The sequence below is a fragment of the Loxodonta africana genome, chromosome 16 (genome assembly GCF_030014295.1).
Source record: "Loxodonta africana isolate mLoxAfr1 chromosome 16, mLoxAfr1.hap2, whole genome shotgun sequence".
NCBI classification, from domain to species: Eukaryota; Metazoa; Chordata; class Mammalia; order Proboscidea; family Elephantidae; genus Loxodonta; species Loxodonta africana.
The window spans coordinates 66,748,967-66,770,140 of record NC_087357.1 but is presented as its reverse complement, the minus strand read 5'-3'; the positions used below and the strand labels follow the sequence as shown (position 1 = coordinate 66,770,140).

Sequence of the window (21,174 nt, the reverse complement as noted above, 5' to 3'; positions counted from 1 at the left end):
GCATGTCTAGCAAACTCCCAAATGATGTCCTTGCTGCAGGTGTGAGTACCACTCTGAGTGATACAGGCTAGGATATTAATGATAGCAATATTCAAGCAGTTGACCATTCAACAAATCAACATGGCCCTGAGGATGGAAGGGGAGTCAAATCGTCAGAAGGGAGCTAAACAATTGAGAAAACTTGGCTATGCCCTGAAATTAACTCTCCAAGCGACAGTGGATGGGCTACTGGTTGTTGTGGGGAAGGATAGTGGTGGGGGCTGGAGAGGTACGAAGAGCTGTAACAAGCCAAAGGAGGTAAGTGGCCAATAGTATTTCCTATTGTATCTGCAAGAAGATAAAGGACTTCTCTAAGGACTTTGATAAGCAGTTTGCAGTTAGGCATTGCACTGGTCTGTTCCTTGTTGACTTAGCTTCTCCTTTTGGTAGGATGAGGCATCTTTGGCCTTTGAGGGCCACATCACAAGGCAGAATTGTCTGTTTCTGCAGTCTAGGGAAGGATCCCCTCTCATGTGTGGTTGTGGTTATCCCGGGGATGCTGGGATGGCTATGGCACTCAGACGCTAGGATGGAAGGCTAATCAATTAATTAGCATTTTGAAGGGCAGAAACTCATTGTCCGAGCCTAACATTAATTTTCCTGAAACTCAAAATCCTTCTTAAAATTCAACCTCTGAGCTAAGTCAGTGTAACAGGCCACTTCCCCTATCCTCATCCCATCCTGGCTTTCATTTTTTCCTCCCCATCTAAGATTTACTTTCTTTAATCTCCCTCCTCAACCAAACAAAAGTATAATTTTAAGTACTTTTATGATTCTTTTATATAGTTTTATATGCTTAATTTATAATAAGTGGCTTTAAACTTTTATATCTCTTCCCCACCTCCCCACTGTTACTTTTTTCTTGTGACCTATCTGATTACCTGATCCCCACTCCATGTGAACTAAAAAAAAACCCGTTGCCGTGGAGTCAATTCCGCCTCATAGTGACCCTACAGGACAGAGCAGAACTGCCCCATAGGGTTTCCAAGGAGCGCCTGGTGGATCTGAACTGCCGACCTTTTGGTTAGCAGCTGTAGCTCTTAACTGCTACACCATCAGGGTTTCCTCATGTGAGCTAGAGGCCCTTAATTTAAAAAGAAAGACAAGGGCTAGAGCATTGGAGAAGTAGATGGCAAAACCTAAAAAGGCCTTTGCTCAACCGCATAATACCCATTGAAGCCTCACCTCACCCCTTCCCTAAAACTCGTCCCTTTGAACTTAATGGGAAGAGATTGGGGGGGCGGGCACTGAAAGGAAGAGAGGAGGGACTAGAAAGTCCATTTGTGTTCATTGCCCCTCGTGTCCCTGCTCGTTTCATCTGCTGTTGGTTGCCCTTCTGAGCAAAGGCCCCAAGTACCGTGAGGAACACAGTACTTGCTCAGGTCTCCACCATGCCTTTGGACTAGAACTGAAACAGCCCATTCTCTCTAGTCAATCCTTAAGCTTGCTTCCTCTTTTCATAAGAAAACTAATAATCAAAATAGATTTTTTTGGGAGGTTGGTTCAGTTTTCAAAGCCTATAATATGGAGCATTGTAAGTATGTTTGCTATGTCAGCACTCACAGGGCCACTGAGCCCTCCAGACCTAACAATGAGGCTGCCTGATGCACCGGCAAGCACAGGAATCGTTACAGTGGCTCTAGGGGTTCATTCTGGAGCAGCAAAGGCACCAGAGGGTACAGTGTGTTTCTTTGTCTAATAACTGGCTGCTGCTGATAGACTCGGGAATTTCCATGGTGCAAACTGGGCAACAGCAGAGTGTCAAACTGCTTCACCATACTCTAAGAGGTTACCGAGCCAAGCCTTAACATTTTTTGAAGTCTCCATAAATGCAGGGATTTCGTAAGTTAACAGGTCTGACAGCAATCATCCCATCCACGCACTAGTCTAGAGATCCATGAACCATATCATATGCTGTCATGGGTGCATAGCTGTCCACATGTGCACTTGCTCCATCACTTTTTTTTCAGGGGATGCAAAATTAGTACTTAGCAACTTGAAGACAAGTGATTCAACCCAGGACTGTCGATTGATCCAATCTATAATTGGCCCAGCCGGGTAACCTATGAGTAGATTGGCTGTACCTTGTACTCATCTTTTCCAATCTATAACCATAAAGGCGTTCAACTTCCTCCTGACTTGTTCGGCATTGCTGTGGATCTTGGCCGAAGATCCAACAACTCCAAGTAACACATCACACCTGAGTTTGTAAACTGACGCTTCTTCGAAAGCGACTAGGGGTGGTGGTTTAGATGAATCCCAAGCCTTGGGGTAAAATGAGGCTGTCGCCTTTATAGTTTGTCCCTGACTTTCACTTGTAGATATGTAAGCAGACCTGATCTTAACTCCTGCACCTGCTAATGCTTCATGTAGGCCCTCCATGAAATAACCTAAGAATATAAGTCCTGGAGTTACATTGTGGAACCTACTCCAGAGGGGCAAGCAAACCCTCCCAAGGCCTCTGATCCTGGAGAAATCCTCAACTGGAGACAATGGACTAAATCCCTCAAGTTTCCTAATGCCAGGACTCTTTTCGTCTGAATTCCCTGTTAATACTGCAATTCTCCCCTTAAAAGGCTATATAATCTGTTGTGGTCTTCCATTGCTGGTCTGATGGCTTGGTGTTCCTTGGGAAATGTTCCTCAAAATAGGTTTTTCAGGGAGCTGAGGAAGGGGTGCATGGGGCAGTCCTATCCATTTCTGTGCAATTTCCTGTGACTCTAAAATTATTTCAAAATAAAATTTTTTTTAGATTTTTCAGAAAGGGCTACTTTAAATGAACAAGCAGAAATGTGTGAGAAACAACTCTTTTCTTATATATTTTAAATCCCAAGGAACTTTTTAAAAGAGTCCTAACACTGTTTGCCAAATCCAGAGATACTCTACGAAAACTACAATTCCTACCATTGTGTGGGAATGTGTATTTTAAAAGACTAAACGAATTTACTACCCAGTTAGGATGGGTTTGGTTTTTTTTTTTTTTGGTAGGAAGACTAAGTGCCTTTTTTTTACCCTTAAAATGAATACAACAGTATATGAACTGCATTTTAGAAAACATGTGAAATTGTATTTAACCTCTGCTTTAAGCTCTCTGTAGACAAAGCCTAGAGAAAGCTTCTCAGTACATTTTCTTCAGAGCTGTTGCTAAGATACGTGTCCTTCAGGTGCATAAATCATCAAGAGTTTTCTTTGTGTAGGAAAGCAGGGTAAACCCTGACATGGGACCATTCGTGAGGGATTCAGGAGTTATTTTCAAGCTGCAGCCAGTCGGTTACAAAACATTTTGCACTTCTTTGGTTTTGGGAACGCAACAGCTCTTACTGAGTTTTCTACCAAAAACTTCCTGTGTAGAAGGTTCCACTTACAGATTACACAGTCAGAGAAGGCCAGCCCTTTGGCTTCATTCTCAACTATGATTGAGGAGCGCCCTGAGGTTCAGGCCTGCTGCGCCCCTTTGACCCTTAAGCTGGAGCAGGGATCAGAAAAGGCTGAGAGGCTGTGGCCAGAGAGTAAACAGTTCACAACAATGTTCCCTCTGTTTACACGGTCTAGTGTTCTTGGGTGCTGCGGAAGTGGATGAAGTGCTTAGGCTGGAAGGCTGGTTTCATAAAACATACTGACAAAGTACAACGGTAGAGATGCCATTTTTGTCTGCTACGTTTAATTTAATGCCACCAAAGCTTTTTTAAACGTCCAGGTTATAACAAACGCAAATTACGATTAGGTTTAAAACATTTTTTTAAAAGTCCACCCACATTGGGGGGGGAAGTAAGGGGAACAGTATAAGACAAATGAAATACAGCCTGTGGATGCCCAAACAGGCAACAAAAATTTTGAGCTCTCAACTATCAAAAACTAATGACATCCAGTAAAACCCTGGGCAGGTGCCCTGTAGCTTGCAATCCTAAAACTGTGACTAGACTCAGCCTCCTGTGGGATGGCTATAAACGCATCTAACCCCACGTAATTAATCCCTGCCTCCTGGTGCCTAATGACAGTGGCCTAGAAAGCCCCTGGCCAATAGGAGCAGACCCCTGGGAAAGTGTAGCTTGCTCCTGGGGTTTGTGACAATAGCGTAACAATAATCTTGTGCAATTCAAAACCTCATCAAAATTCTGAGGAAAAGGAGGTGGTTTCTTTGTGAGGACAAAGATCCCCCCCATATGCCTCAGGTGGAAGGCCTCCAGCAGAATACTTTTCTCTGGCAGTGTCGTATTAGGAAAGAAATGAGGCTGAAATAGCCATTTCTTGGATGATTCAGGAGATGTGGATACCCATGCCCCAGTGTAAGTTCAAGAAGTACACCATGGCCAATATGGACATAGCACAATTGCCTTCCGCAAGCAAACCCTCCCAAGGCCTGTGATCCTGGAGATATCCTCAACCATGGACAATGGACTCCTAAAATCTGCCAGCTACAGGTTATCAATTGGAAGCATTAGTAAAATGAAAACAAACCTAAACTTTGCACTTTCTCATAAGTGGGAGAGTTGGCGTCAGCATACTGGCCTGTCCAGTGAGGTCATTTTCCCCAGGGCTGGTGGGGGGAGCACAAGGCAAGAGACGTGTAACAGTGACCAGTCCCTGCACTCCAAGTGAAGGTCTGGCACAGGGAAGCAGTACCAGGGTTCAAAAGGCATAGCCACTACCCGTCTTGAAGGTGATTATCAATTAGTTTAAGGTGAGGTTTGATATCATGGCCATTTTAGAGGAAACACAGCCAGATACACACACACACACACACACACACACACAAAAACAACTTGTACCCTCAGGTAACCAAGTGAAGAAAAGGCAGAACCCAAATCAAGTTACAATCTGCCTAGCCCAATCCTATGCTTGCTCTGTCCACTGAGAAAATTCTTCAAAAAAAAGCATGGCAAAATTCAATGTTTATTTTTGTATCCGAATTAGTAAAATTCATATCTGATAGTAAAATCTCAGGGACGAATTTAAAGTTTTACATAAAAATGACCTTTAAGGTAAAAAAACTTACTACGCAAAAAGAGAAAGAAATTTTTTAACCATGCTTATATTTACATTTATGTTTTAAGGTGCCCAAACGAGTTCCAAGAGGGCCTGCTCAATTTAAATTCTGACATTTTCATTCTGGGCATTTGAAATCTATGTTAAGGTCCTTAAGGGACCGTGCTGCCAAATATACAAAACAGAGGAATGATTTCTGTGGGAAGCATTCACATCGGAAGAGTTTTGTGTCGTACTGAAACAGGAATTTGCCATAGGATTAAATTAGGCAAGGCTAACCCTAACATTAAAAAAAAAAAAAGGTTACTTAGTTCATATTTAAAACATAAAACTTGCTCTGCTATAAAACTGTTCAGTCCCTATACAAGTGGGTTTATGGACTCTGCGATAGGCAGTCCGCCAGAAATTCATGCATCATTGACCTTCAGATGGTTTAACCAAGCCGCTCAAACCCAGCTAATTACTTGGACACGTGAAATCTGAGACCATCTTTTTGGATGCCTGTAATGAATCACACTGTGGGAAAGGTATCTTCCATGTGCGTTAGAGATGACAATAGGGCATGAATAAAATAGCCTGCAGATACACGAAAGTGTAGTAAAAAAGGATGTTTTGTTCTATGTAATCCAAGAAGCTTCCCCGTTTTTAAACTGCACTTTTATCCAGTACAGAATTACTGCCAATTTAACATTAAAATTAAACCTCAACTTTTCAAAGTGAAAGTATTTTGCAACAACATCTCCTCATCAGAGAGATAAGATGCTGTGCAAAACTTTCCGTGGCTTGAAATGATTGGACCTATTGTGTTATGACTTCAAATAGGTCCAGAAAATCAAACAAAATGGAAACAAAAAGAAAGGTTTCAGGCCAGCAAAACTGAGCCCCTCTCCATGCATCCCTTTTATTTTAGTAAAAGAATGCAAACACTCCTCCACATTTAGAAACAAAAGAGAACCAAGACTCAGAAGTTGGCTGTAGATCGAAGGCTAGTCTACCGGGTTATCCACTACAGAAGCTGAAGTTGTTTCTAAAGCACCAAACAAAAAAAACAAACCTACTTGTTGCCATCCAGCTGATTCTGACTGGTAGCAACCGCATAGGACAGAACAAAACTGCCCCATGGGGTTTCCAAGGAGGGGTTGGTGGATTCAAACAGCTGACCTTTTGGTTAGCAGCCTGAGCTCTTAGCCACTGCACCACCAGGGCCCCAATAAACCCACTGCCACTGAGTCAATTCCAACTCATAGCTACCCTATAGGACAGAGTAGAACTGCCCCCAGAGAGTTCTGAAGGAGCTCCTGGTAGATTCGAACTGCCGAACTTTTGGTTAGCAGCCATAGCACTTAACCACTATGCCACAAGGGTTTCCAGGCTCCCATAGTAAGGCTTATTTTGGACTCCTAGATAAATGGATCCCTTCTGGGAAATGCCCTATCAAAAAGCTAAAGGCTTCCCTTAGAAAGCTGGGCCGTTCAACAGCAGGAATCTTTAGTGGCATCTTCTTTAATAATCACACTGCAACCTGTCAGAATTAGTAAATTAGCAGCCCCTTTCTTTTCAAGTGACATACTCACCAATATCGACTATCAGTTGAGTCACAGAGGCCCTGGGCCAAGTGTGACAGAAACCCCATGCACAATTTGGTTGTTGGAAAGCTGCATGTGGATAGGGTAGAGAAGACACAAGAGGTGGCCCTATCTCAGGGTAGCCCTCTGAGGCTCTACCACTCTTCCTCCAAGACTACCACCCTCACTTTGGGTAGAGATGCAGGGAAATACTGGGAGGTAAGGATGGGAATGACTCTAAACAGCTGTTTTTTTTAACCCCTAAAACTGATTCACTCTCAGCTCTAATGCCCTCCAGGTCCTCTAGGGCCCTTTCATAACCTCCCCACTTTTCCCTCTGGGGCTTTACTTATGTTAATTTGACATCACCAGGTGTTTTAGTTTCCTATAACCAGTTACCACAAACTTGGTGGCTTAAAACAACACAAATTATCTCTGAGTTCCCATAGGTCAGAAGTGTGGGTGGCCTCATTAGGTTCCTTTGCTCCAGGTCTCACAGAGCTGAAATCAAAGTGACAGCTAACCTGGGCTCTTCTCTAGAGGCTCTGAAGGGAATCTGCTTCCATGCTCATTCAGGTTTTTGGCAGAGTTCAGTTTCTTTTTGAGTGTAGGCCTCAGGTCCCTTTTTGGCTGTCAGATGGAAGCCTCTCTCAGTAACTTAAGGCCACCTGCATACATTGTCATGCTGTCCCTGCATCTTCAAAGCTAGCGTTGTCTGTCTCACACTTAATTCTCTCTGACTTGCTCTCCCACTATGTCTCTTCTGACTCCAACCAGAGAAAGTTCTCTGCTTTTTAGAGCTCGTGTGATTAGACTGGGCCCAACCCAGATAATCCACACCAATCTTCCTTATTTAAGGTCCATGACCTAATTACATCTGCAGTGTTAACATAGTCACAGGTTCTAGGAATTAGGACGTGGACATCTTTGGGGGTCATTCTGCCTACACACCAGGTGTTAGGGTTGGAGCAAGGAAGCGCTGAAGAGAAAGGCACAGGTTGTACACCGCCCCCTCCCTAAATGTCCGTAAAAATGGCTGTGGAGGAGAACATCTCCTTTGCCCTCCAGGCAAACCTGGCACAGATTTGAGATGAACCTCTCCTTCTCAGGATTCTGGAGGCCACATAGGCAACGACAGTGATTGGCACCTCTCATGTCTGCTCAAAGTCATGAAGATGAATATAAAATCCAGCCCCAAGGTTTTTTTTGTTGTTTGGAGTCTAAGTAAAAATTCTCTGTAATAAAAGGACTGTCCTTTATGTACACACAGTCCTCACATTACAAATGAGCACTATACTGGGGCGGGGGGGGTCAAGAGATCTGATTGGGGTTCTAATCCAGGTTCCGCTATATGGCCCTGAGTAAGCCACCTCTCGTCTCTGGGTCTTGGTTCCCCTGCCAATAAATGTGGGGCTGAACTAGATCAGCATTTCCCAAAATATGCTCTGTGAAACATTCATCCCATGAAATGCTCTGCAAGGAAAAGGGTCCCTAGACCAAATCTTTGGGAAAAATTCCCTATATTCAAACCGGCCTCTCCCTAGTCTACAGTGATTTTTTTTTTTTTTTTTTTTTTAACGAATCTAATCTTCATTTATTAATGATTCTCTCAGGTTGTCTTTCCTCTTGGTAAACGAAGAGAGACCTGGTCAATGTTGTTAGTTGTAATGCCCACCTAGGCCAGTATATCCTTTTGCTCTGCAGTAAAATAGCCACCGCTCCCATGCGGAAGCATCCACGTGTACACATTTCTCAGTGCAGATTCAGAGAGTCATCCCAGGATTGGCTTGTCAGTTCTGTAATTCTTCATGATCAGTGTTGTTTCCACTGCATGATAGACAGCAGCTGATGGAACTTTAGGAATGCCTCAGGACATCTTACTACCTCAGCATTAGGGGACCACTCTCCTGTCTTCTCTTGCAGATGCTCATATGCTTCTCAGAATCTTGGTATCTTGTCAATCACTCCAGGTACGAGAATAAGGCTTGAGTCAGATTCTCACAGGAAGGCTATCAATCACATTTATTGTGGTCAACTGAGACTCTTGCACAACCCTATACACCTGCACCATCATTTTTCCAGCAGGACCAGTGAAATCAGTGCTAAGGATGCCAAAGGCTCCATGAAACCATGGCTGAGCAGCAATAAAGGTCATGTGTCTAGTGCTCCTATAACAGGAATACCACAGGTGGGTGGCTTTAACAAAGAAAAATTTATTCTCTCACAGTCTAGGTGTCTCTAAGTCCAAATTAGTGCCAGGTCTAGGGGAAGGCCCTCTCTCTCTGTTGGTACTGGAGGAAAGTCCCTGTCATCAATCTTCTCCAGTCGAGGAGATTCTCAGTGCAGGAACCCCAGGTCCAAAGGACATGGTATTTTCCTGGCTCTTATTTCTTGGTGGTGTGAGGTCCCCATGTCTCTTTGCTCGTTTCTCTCTTCTGTCTCTCAAAATACAATATTGGGAATCATGGCCTAGCCAAGTTGATAGATATTTTAGGGAGACATGATTCAATCCATAACAGCATGCAAACAGATATATCAGCAGTTGGGTATGGTACGTACACCGCAGCCAAGTCGATAGCTGCCTTGAGTGCTGTCTTAGTCATCTAGTGCTGCTATAACAGAAATACCACAAATGAATGGCTTTACCAAAAAGAAGTTTATTGTTTCACAGTCTAGGAGGCTAAAAGTCCAAATTCAGGGTGCCTGCTCTAGAAGAAGGCTTTCTCTCTCTCTTGGGGGAAGGTCCTTGTCAATCTTCCCCTAGTCTAGGAGTTTCTCACCACAGGGACTCCGGGTTCAACAGATGCACTCCCCTCCTGGTTCTTTATTGTTGGTGGCAGGAGGTCCCTCTTCTGTCTGCTTGATTCTCTCTTTTATATCTCAAAAGAGACTGACTCAAAATACAACCTAATCCTGTAGATTGAGTCCTGCCTCATTAACATAACTGCCTCTAATCCTGCCTCATTAACATCACAGACACAGGATTTACAGCATACAGAAAAACATCAGATCACAAAATGGTGGACACCCATGTAATACTGGAAATCATGCTCTAGCCAAGTTGATACACATTTTTGGGGGGACACAATTCAATCCATAACATTCCTTGAATCAATTTTCAGATAGACAAATACAACTGCTGTCATAAGAATCTCTGAACAGCTCAATGAGCATGCTCAGCGCAGCATGGTACAAACCAAGCCTACGTTACAGGCTGTCAGGAACTTCTGGGATGCAGCATTGCGCTGTTCCACAGAGTCATGGCAACCACGGTATGGGCTGCCCTTTGGAATCCTGGAGATGCATGGAAACTTCAGTGAACAATGCCCTGACAGCAGGGCATACACTGCACGGAACTGCTGCACACACCGTAAGCACAGTATCTTCCTCTTGTTTCAGGGGAGTATAGTACAAGAAGTGAAGGCAAGTGCCTCTCACTCACAGATGGAGCAATGATTTCTTGAATTTTGCTTGGAAGGGCCAGGAATCCATGTAGAATCGAAGACAAAGCCCTCGGACTCCCTACCATTTGGATAGTTGTGTTTGGAGCACAGGAGGGCTATTCCACAGTGGCATTTTTAAAGGCTCTGAGAGCTTGTGTAAGGTTATGTAAACAACCTGGTTTATTTAACTCAATGTTTCCCAATCATAGTTGACAACAAGCCCCTTTTTTCCAAGTAATATCTTTTATTACCTTCAGATAAGACTTCCCTCCATTCAAACTGGCCTCTCTCTAGTCTATACTTTTCCACCTCCGCAACCTTGTCCATTTCCTCCACCTAAAACACTCTTCCCCACATCTCAGTGTTTCAAAATCCTACCTGTCATTTAAAAATGCTCCAGTGCTGACTGACTCTTCTATGAACTGCTTTCTCTGATCCCATCAGCTAAAAATATATTCCCCTTCCTCACATGTACTATTTAAGAAATATTTAATAACTGCCTACCTACTATGGTTTAGCACTAAGCAGTCATAGTACACTGATACTATAATACACCCGTCACACAACCATTCATTATCCAGCAAATATTTATTGAATATCTACTCTATGCCAATTATCGGGGATATAAGAGTGAACAGGACACAGTCCGTGCCCTCAAGGGGATCCAATTCTAGTGGAAGAGCAGTGGTTGGAGGCAATTACAAACTAGTATGAGGACTATAGTTAGTAGGACTAGGACTTGGTAATCAATATTTGTTGCTTCCTCATACTTTCTGTTGAGGGCAAAATGCTTGTCTTGCAAAGGTCTTGTTTAAGGATTCTGGATTTGCCATCCACCAGGATGTCTTTTTTTCAGCACCTTGACTGCTGCAAAGGTAGAGTGCCACACTGATGGATATTTACGGAACACGTGCCAGGGCTCCAGCTGCCTGACTCGTGTCAAGTCTGGAGCATGCCATGCGAAGAATGAGGTGGAGGGGCTTTAGTTACTACTGCTAATTTTTAACTGCCTGGGGAAATCTGTACTAGACAGGTTACAACAGGCACTCTCCTCTGAGTGGGGAAGGATTTCCTTACTGCATGTAGAAATCACAGAAGGGACGATAAGAACTGTCACAGGTGTTAGCTGAACAGCTCCCTCTCAAAATGGGTATCTACTGTTACAGCCCCGAGAACAGGAGGTCTTTCAATACCTCCTCAAAGGACTCTTGTGAAATGGAGCCAATAAATCAAAATCACAGTTAACATCAATGTAGGATTAACTCGGGACTTAAAGAGGCAAATAATGACTAATTCACTTATACTTCAGGGTTGACAATCCCTGCCATTTGCAGAAGAAATTTGTCTTCAGTCCTGAAAGAGCCTGGACCAGCTAGACAGAAGCCAGGTCTCTGTGGCTGGATCTGTGTGATGGTGGAGGCCTCCTGCTCCAACGGGGACTGGGCTCTGAGGTGATCGGAAGCGAAAGAGCCTCTATTTGGCATCATGAGATAGACATATAACAGCCTTTTACCCCGGACGCTACACATACATGTATGCTTTACCAGAGGCATCACAAAAATGGCAACCATGCCCACTTCTCTCCTACAGATAGGGTGGGGTGACCCAGAATAATGCCCAGGATCTGCTCCAGAATCCAGAGAGCCTCTGCCAAGCCTGCAGGTGCTTCCCGCACCCCCTCAGCAGGGCCGCTCCACCCGGCCAACCACCCCCTCTCCCAGCCTCTGCACCACTCTTGCCCCAATGTGGAAAGCATCGTTGAGTTTCTGCATCAATGGTCTCTTTCACTTCTCCCAGACAGTCTGCCACGCTCCAGCTGCTCACAAGTTGATTACAGACTCTCTTGGCCTCCTGAAATATCAACTTCTAAAAGATAAAAGCCACTCCAGGGATAGAATTCACATAAACGTAGTTTTACTGAGATGCATTTCAAGGCTGGTAGAAAGTTTAAAGACAAAGTTTTCAATTTTAAGACTGAATTTCCTTTTCTTTAGCACAGAAGTAAGGGTTCATATTACACCTAGGCAGATGTGACTGTACCTTAGCAGGACTTTCACATATTCTCACAAGGTAATTGCCTTAGAAATTGAATGTGGAGGGGAAAAAAAATTGAATGTGAAGTTCACAACCCCTAAGAAATCTCAAAAGAAACTGGAGGTCTTGCTTATGGATCAGTGGTTCTCCTCTTTGTATGTGAGGGTCATCTGATCACTCCTCACACTAAGCCAACCATGATTGCACATTTGACCTAGTGCATCCAGAATGTTCCCTCAGATTACATTCTAGTAGGAAGAGTGTGGGTTTTTGCCCGTCGTGCTGTGAGTGTGTCCAGGCAGAAACTTCAAAGTCCCTCTGTAGAGGCCATCTGATCTTCTCTCCCTCTACCTTCCACACAAAATGGCTCTCCAGTCCCACTCAAAACAAACACACAGACTCTCTCTCGGGTTTCGGCCCAGAAATAGAGCTCTAATATATCTTTTTATTGGGGCTGGGGGGGTCTTATAAGAACAAATTTAAGGTCTCACAGTTCTGGAGGCTAGGAGTCTGAATTCAGGGCATCGGTAGGGCCACGCTTGCTCTGTCCACTCTAGGGGAAGATCCTTCCTCATCTCTTCCAACTTTTGGTATAGCTCTGGCCGTTCTTTGGCTTACAGAGGCATCGTCACATGGCCATCTCTCCTCTATCTTACAATCTGTCTTTCAAATACACTTATTTCCTAGCTTACTGTTTTTCTATCCCACCCTACCTCCTCCTATTTAGGCATCTAATAAATGGATCCACCACTCATCTGTCAGTTTTTCATACTGTGGTGGCTTTTTAAATATCAGCAGGGTCATCCATGTTGGACAGGTTTCAGCAGAGCTTCCAGACTAACCCAGACAATGAAGAAGGACCTGGCGATCTACTTCTAAAAAAATTGGCCAGTGAAAAACTTCTGAATTGTCTGATATAGTGCCGGAAGATGAGCCCCTCAAGTTGGAAGGTACTCAAGATACAACTGGGGAAGAGCTGCCTCCTCATATCAAAGTCAACCTTAATGATGTGGATGGAGTAAAGCTTTCAGGACTTTCATTTGCATTTCTTGACTCAAAATGAGAAAAAACAGCTGCAAACATCCATTAATAATCAGAACATGGAATGTACAAAGTATGAATCTAAGAAAACTGAAGTATTCAAAAGTGTATAGAACGCATAAAGATCAATATCCTACACATTAGTGAGCTGAAATGGACTGGTTCTAGCCATTTTAAATCAATCATATGGTCTACTATGCCGGGAACGACAAAATGAACAGCAATGGCATTGCATTCATCAAAACGAACTTTTCAAGGTCTATCCTGAAGTTCAACGCTGTCAGTGATAGGACAATATCCATATGCCTACAAGGAAGGCCAGTTAATACGACTGTTATTCAAATTTACCCACCAATCACTAATTCCAAAGATGAAGAAACTGAAGTTTTTTACCAACTTCCGCAGTCTGAAATTGATCAAACATGCAATCGAGATGCACTGATAATTACTGGTTATTGTAAAGCAAAAGTTGGAAACAAAGAAGGATTAGTAGTTAAAAAATACAGCTTTGATGACAGAAATGACTCCAGAGATGGCACGATAGGATTTTGCAAGACTAACAACTTATTCATTGCAAACACCTTTTTTCAACACCATAAAAGGTGACTGACTATACATGTGGACGTCACCGGATGGAATGCACAGGAATCAAATTGACTATATCTGTGGAAAGAGATGATAGAGAAGCTCAATATCATCAGTTAGAACAAGGCCAGGGGCCAACTGCTCATCTACAAGTTCAAGTTGAAGCTGAAGAAAACTAGAACAAGTCCCGGAGAGCCAAACTACAACCTTAAGTATATCCCACCTGAGTTTAGAGACGATCGCAAGAATAGATTTGATGCTTTGAACGCTAATGACCGAAGACCAGACGAGTTGTGTAATGACATCAAGGACATCATACATGAAGAAAGCAAGAGGTCATTAAAAAGACAGGAAAGAAAGAAAAGACCAAAATGGATGTCAGAGTAGACTCTGAAACTTGCTCTTGAATGTAGAGTAGCTAAAGTGAATGGAAGAAATGATGAAGTAAAAGAGGTGAACAAAGGATTTCAAAGGGCAGCTCAAGAAGACAAAGTATTCTAATGAAATGTGCAAAGACCTGGAGTTACAAAACCAAAAGGGCAGAAAGGTTCAGCATTTCTCAAGTTGAAAGAACTGAAGAAAAAACCCAAGCCTCAAGTTGCAACACTGAAGGATTCTATGGGCAAAATACTGAATGATGCAAGAACCATCAAAAGAAGATGGAAGGAATACACAGAGTCACTGTACCAAACAGATTTGGTCAACATTCAACCATTTCAGGAGGTAGCATATGATCAAGAACCAATGGTATCGAAGGAAGAAGCCCAAGCTGCACTGAAGGCACCGGCAAAAAACAAGGATACAGGAACTGACAGAATACCAATGCATGCAATGCTGGAAGTGCTCACTGTTCTATGCCAAGAAATTTGGAAGACAGGTATTTGGCCAACTGACTGGAAGAGATCTATATTTGTGCCCATTCCAAAGAAAGGTGATCCAACGGAATGTTGAAATTATCACACATCGTTAATATCACACACAAGTAAAATTTTGCTGAAGATAACTCAAAAATGGTTGCAGCAGTACATCAACAGGGAATGTCAGAAATTCAAGCTGGATTTGGAAGAGAACATGGAATAAGGGGTATCACTGCTGATGTTAGATGGATCTTGGCTGAAAGCAGAGGATACCCGAAAGATGTTTACATGCGTTTTATTGACTATGCAAGGGAATTCAACTGCGTGGATCATAACAAATTATGGATAACATTGAGAAGAACAGGAATTTCAGAACACTTTATTGTGCTCATACGGAACCTGTACATAGACCAAGGGGCAGTCGTTCAGAACAAGGGGATACTGCATGGTTTAAAATCAGGCAAGGCATGCATCAGGGTTGTATCCTTTCACCATACTTATTCAGTCTGTATGCTGAGCAAATAATCTGAGAAGCTAGACTATCTGAAGATCGAGACATCAGAAGTGGAGGAAGACTCATTAACCTGTGATATGACATTGAGCAAATAATCTGAGAAGCTAGACTATCTGAAGAAGATCGAGACATCAGGAGTGGAGGAAGACTCATTAACAACCTGTGATATGACACAACCTTGCTTGCTGAAAGTGAAGAGGACTTGAAGCACTTACTAATAAAGATCAAAGACTATAGCCTTCATTATGGGTTACACCTCAACATAAAGAAAACAAAAATCCTCACAACTGGACCAATAAGCAATATCATGGTAAACGGAGAAAACATTGAAGTTGTCAAGGATTTCATTTTACTTGGATCCACAATCAACGCCCATGGAAGCAACAGTCAAGAAATCAAAGGAAGCATTACATTGGGCAAACCTGCTGCAAAAGACCTGTTTAACGTGTTCACAAAAGCAAAGACGTCACCTCGGAGACTAAGGTGTGCCTGACCCAAGCCAGGGTATTTTCAATTGCCTCACATGCACGCGATAGCTGGACAATGAATAAGGAAGACTGACGAACTGCTGCATTTCAATTATGGTGTTGGTAAAAAATATTGAATATACCAAGGACTGGCAGAAGAATGAACAAATCTGTCTTGGAAGAAGTACAGCCAGAACGCTCCTTGGAAATGAGGATGTCGAGATTTCTCACATACTTTGGGTATGTTATCAGGAGGGACCGGTCCCTAAAGAAGGACATCATGCTTGGTAAAGTAGAGGGTCAGTGAAAAAGAGAAAGATCCTCAACCAGATGGATTGACACAGTGGCTGCAATAACGGGCTCAAGCATAACGACGACTGTGAGGATGGTGCAGGACTGTTATGGAGGCTAAAAGTCCAAATTTTGGTTTTGGCCCTGTGGATTCTTTCTGTGGACCTCTCTTCTAGTTTCTGGTGACTGCTGTCAATTTATGCTGTTCTTTGGTGTCTGACTTCCTCCTGTGTGTGTCTCTGTGTCTAATTTGCTCTTTTTATAACTCAGAAGTGATTAGGTTTAGGATCTACCCTACTCTGATACGATCTCATTAACATAACAAAAGAAAAACCCTACTTCCAAACAGGATCATATCAACAGGTGCAGGGGTTAGGATTTCAACACATATTTTTTAGGGGTGGGGCAAAATTTAATCCACAATGTTTCACCACTTGGTCCCCCAAAAGTTGTGTCCTTCCCATGTGCAGAACATATTTACCCTATGACATCATCCAAAAACTCTTATCTCATTACAGCATCAACTCTAAATCCAAATTCTCATCTTCTGAATCATCTAAGTCAAGTATGGGTGAGACTCTGGGTGTGTAAAATTCATTTCAATCTGTAGGCCTGTGAAACCTAGCATACAAGCTATCTGCTTTCAAAGTACAAATGGTGGAACAGACACAGCGTAGACAGTTCCATCCCAAAAGGGAGAAGCTGGAGGGGAAGAAGGGGTCACAGGTACCAAACCAGTTCAAAACCCAGCAGCGCAAATCTCATTAGCTCTCAAGACTGGAAAATAATTCTGTTTTCCAAGCACATCCGGGCAATGGCCCTGTCCTCCAGACTCTGGGCTTTGGCCACATTCTCCAGATTTTGGATGGAGGTCCCTCAGCCACGGGTGTCAGTCCCACCCTCTGGAACCAAGGTGGCAGTGACTCCAGTCTGAAACCTAGGCAGTAACCTCACTCTTTGAAACAGAGGGGGTGGTGGCTCTACCCTTTGAAACCAAGGAAGCAGCCACATACACCCTCCCCTCCCTGTTCCTTCCAAGAGTTCTGCTGGTCTCTGAAATGCTCCCAGGATGGTCCCTTCCTTTTTTTTGAGGACAAAAGATACTCACAACCAAATACCTCTGTTGGCCCATTTCCCGCCTGACTACACTGACAGTATTTCTGCTGTGATTGATTAGATCCATCGGTCACAGGCCTAATACCCTTAACAAAAGATTGCATAGCTACTATACCTTTGGTGTCAGTTCCAGGGCACATTCTCTTAGCTTTTACAATAGAATTTTCTAAATCTTCTATCTCTTTCCTCCCACATTTTACTTTAAGTGGCAAGGCAAAACCACAATGCGCTTTTTAGGTTTTGCTTAGAAATCTCCTCAGCCAAATATCCAAGTTTCTACTTTCCATAAAACATTCTAACACAATTCAGACAAGTTCTTTGCCACGTTAGAGCAAGGATCTCCTTTTTCCTCCAGTGTCCAATAACTTGCTCATCAATTCTTTTTAAAACCTCACCAGAGCCACATTTAACATCCACAATTCTAGCAATATTCCATTTATGACAATAGATACTTTGTCTGTACCATTCCTCATTTCTTTCTGAGCCCTCATTACAATCACCCTTAATGTCCCTAATTCTATCAATAGTCTCTTCGAGGCAATCTTAGTTCTTATTATCAAGCACATCAAAATTCTTCCAGCCTCTACCCATTACCCAATTGCAAAACCACTTCCATATTTTAGGTATTTGCTAGATCAGCACCCCTACTGTCTGGTAGCAAATTCTAGGTCAAGTGAACAGCAGTCTAACTCAAATCACCAGTATAGACAGTCACAGCCCCTCAATCAATTTCCAGACTTGAGTGAGTTTAAAGACCCAGAACTCCTTGAATGAAGGGTTGCCAGGCCCCCTTGAGCAAGGACTCAAATACATTCCCCAAAACTTATACTGTTAATCTTTCTCCCAGCCTTCCCCAAAAGGATCTACGGCCTTTTATGAGAGTGACTGTTCATTGGGGAAAAGGAAATAATCAGACTTTTGGAGGATTACTGGATACTGGCTCTGAACTGACACGAATTCCAGGAGACAGAAAACATCACTGTGGCCCACCAGTCAGAGTGGGGGCACATGGAGGTCAGGTTATTAGTGGAGTCTTAGCTCATGGCCATCTCACAGTAGGTTCAGCACATCTTGTAGTGATTTCCCCAGTTCCAGAATGCATAATTGGAATAGATATACTCAGCAACTGGCAGAACCCCTACTCTGGATTCCTGACAAGTGGAGTAATGGCTTTTATGGTAGGAAAAGCCAAGTGGAAGCCATTAGAACTGCCTCTACCTAGAGAAATAGTAAACCAAAAACAATACTGCATTCCTGGAGGGACTGTAGAGATTACTGCCACCATCAAGGACTTGAAGGATGTAGGGGTGGTGATTCCCACTACATTCCCATTCAACTCACCTCCTAGGCCTGTGGAAAAAACAGATGGATCTTGGAGAATGACAGTGGATTATCGAAAACTTAACCAGGTGGTGACTCCAAATGCAGCTACTGTTCCGGATATACTTTCATCTTGAGCAAATTAATACATCTCCTGGTACCTGGTATGCAGCTATTGATCTGGCTAATGCCTTTTTCTCCATACCTATTTCAAAGCACCACCAGAAGCAGTTTGCCTTCAGCTGGCAAGGCCACCAACAAACCTTCAGTGTCCTACCTCAGAGGTATTTCAACTGTCCAGCCTTATATCATAATTTAGTCTGCAGGGACCTTGATCACCTTTCCCTTCCACAAGATGTCACATGGGTCCATTACATTGATCACACTATGCTGGCTGGGCCTAGTAAGAAAGAAGTGTCAACGACTCTGGACTTACTACTAGAACATTTGCATGCTACCAAACCAAAAATCAAATCCATTGCCGTAGAGTCGATTCCGACTCATAGAGACCCTATAGGGCAGAGTAGAACTGCCCCATAGGGCTTCCAAGGAGCAGCTGCTGGATCTGAACTGCTTACCTTTTGGTTATCAGCCACGCTCTTTACCACCACACCACCAGGGCTCCACTTGCTTGCTAGAGGGTGGGAAATTAATTTGATAAAAATTCAGGCGCCTTCCACCTCAGTGAAATTTCTAGGGGTTCAATGGTGTGGAGCACGTTGAGATATTCCTTCTAAAGTGAAGGATAAGTTACTGCATCTGGCCTCTCCCACAACTAAAAAGGAGGCACAATGCCTAGTGGGCCTCTTTGGATTTTGGAGACAACATATCCCTCATTTGGGTGTGCTACTGAGGCGTATCTATCAAGTGACTTGATAAGCTGCTAGCTTTGAGTGGGGCCCAGACCAAAAGAAGGCTCTGCAACAGGTTGAGCCCACCATGCATGTGGCTCTGCCACTTGGGCTGTATGATCCAGCTGATCCAATGGTACATGAAGTGTCCGTGGCAGATAGAGATGCTGTTTGGAGTCACTGGCAGGCCCCAATCGGTGAATCACAGCACAGACCCTTAGGATTTTGGAGCAAAGCCCTGCCATCCTCTGCAGATAACTACTCTCCTTTTGAGAAACAGCTTTTGTCAGGTTACTGGGCCTTAAAAAAAAAAATATGCTTAACCATGATCCGCCAAGTCACCACATGGCCTGAGCTGGCCATCATGAAGTGGCTATTGTCTGACCCACAGAGCCATAAAGTTGGATGTGCACAGCAGCACTCCATCATTAAATGGAAGTGGTATATATGATCTGAAGGCAGAAGTAAGTTGCATAAGTGGCCCAAATGCCCTTGGTCTCTACTCCTGTCATATTACCTTGCATCTCCCAGTCTGCATCTATGATCTCATGGGGAGTTCTTCATGATTAGTTGACTGAGGAAGAGAAAACTCGTACCTGGTTTACAGGTGGTTCTGTGTGATATGCATGCACTACTTGAAAGTGGACAGTGGCAGCACTATAGCCCCTTTCTGGGACCTCTTTTCTGGGACAGTGGTGAAGGGAAATCCTCCCAATGGGCAGAACTGCGAGCAGTGCACCTGTCTGTTCACCTTGCCCGAAAGGAGAAATGGCCAGATTTGCAATTGTATATTGATTCATGGGCTGTGGCCAATGGTTTGGATAGATGGTCAGGGACTTGGAAGGAACATGGTTGGAAAATTGGAGACAAGGAGGTATGGGGAAGAGGTATGTGGATAGACCTTGCTGAATGGGCAAAGAAGTGAAGGTATTTGCGTCTCATGTAAATGCTCACCAAAGGGTGACCTCAGCAGAGGGTGATTTTAACAATCAAGTGGGTAGGATGACACGTTGTACGGAACCGTTCGTCTTCTTTCCCTAGCTACTCCCTTCATTGCTCAATGGGCTCATGAACAAAGTGGCCATGGTGGCACGGATGGAGCTTATGCATGGGCTCAGCAACATGGACTTCGACTTACCAAGACTGACTTTGCTACAGCCACTGCTAAGCGCCCAATCTGCAAGCAGCAGAAGCCAAAACTGAGTCCCCAATATGGCACCATTCCTCAAGGACATGAGCCAGCAACCTGGTGTAAGGTTAACTATATTGGACCGCTTCCATCATGGAAAGGGCAGAATTTTGTTCTTATTGGAATAAGCACTTACTCTGAACATAGATTTACCTTCCCTGGATGCAATGTTTTTGCCAAAACAAACATCTGCAGACTTGCAGAATGCCTTATCCACCATCATGGTATTCCACACAGCATCACCTCGGATCAAGGGACTCATTTCACAGCAAGTGAAGGGTGGCAATGGGCCCAGGCCCATGGAATTCACTGGTTCTACCATGTTCCCCCTCATCCTGAAGCAGCTGGCTTCACAGAATGATGGAATAGCCTTCTAAAGAGACAATTATACAGCTAGGTGGCAATACCTTGCAGTGTTGGACGGTGTTCCCCAGGAGGCTGCATATGCTCTAAACCAGCATCCAATATACGGTGCTCTTTCCCCCATAGCCAGGATTCATGGGTTCAGGAATCAAAGGGTGGAAATGGGAGTGCCACCACTCACTATTACCCCTAGTGATCTATTCACAAAATTTTTGTTTCCCATCCCTGCGACCCTATTGCTCTGCTGGTCTAGAGGTCTTAGTTCCAAAAGGAGGAATGCTCCCACGTGGAGACACAGCCCTGATTCCAATGAACTGGAAGTTAAAAATGCCACCTGGCCACTTCTGAGTTCCTATTCCTCTGGATCAACAAGCAAAGAAGGGGGTTACCATATTGGCTGGTGTGATCGATTCTGATTACCAAGAGGAAATCAGATTGATATTAAATAATAGAGGTAAAGAATGAGTATGTCTGGAATGCAGGAGATCCCTTAGGGCATCTCTTAGTACTACC

The 21,174-nt window shown here is 43.7% G+C and overlaps 2 protein-coding genes across 4 annotated transcripts in view; both read right to left on the bottom strand.

Annotated features, from left to right (window-relative positions):
• The window catches only part of STOX1 (storkhead box 1), a 62,189-nt gene that overhangs the window by 21,306 nt on the left and 19,709 nt on the right, over positions 1–21,174 (bottom strand). The window lies entirely within an intron of this gene.
• On the bottom strand, positions 45–20,620 carry LOC135227956 (endogenous Bornavirus-like nucleoprotein 1). Its single transcript, XM_064269888.1, has 4 exons — positions 20,452–20,620; positions 18,837–18,892; positions 2,193–2,607; positions 45–2,129 (listed from the first exon to the last, which is right to left on the bottom strand). The coding sequence occupies exons 1-4, from the start codon at positions 20,618–20,620 to the stop codon at positions 1,957–1,959; spliced, it is 813 nt and encodes a 270-aa protein (XP_064125958.1). The 3' UTR covers positions 45–1,956.

What these genes read in the sequence shown, in the direction of transcription:
- LOC135227956 (XM_064269888.1), bottom strand. Translation starts at nt 20,620, where the DNA reads ATGGTAGAACCAGTGAATTCCATGGGCCTGGGCCCATTGCCACCCTTC. An exon ending in AAACATTGCATCCAGGGAAG is followed by an intron (nt 18,893 to 20,451) that starts GTAAATCTATGT and finishes CCCACCCTCTAG; the next exon opens with CAAGCAAGTGGAGCCCTGGT. An exon ending in GCGTGGCTGATAACCAAAAG is followed by an intron (nt 2,608 to 18,836) that starts GTAAGCAGTTCA and finishes TAGCCTTTTAAG; the next exon opens with GGGAGAATTGCAGTATTAAC.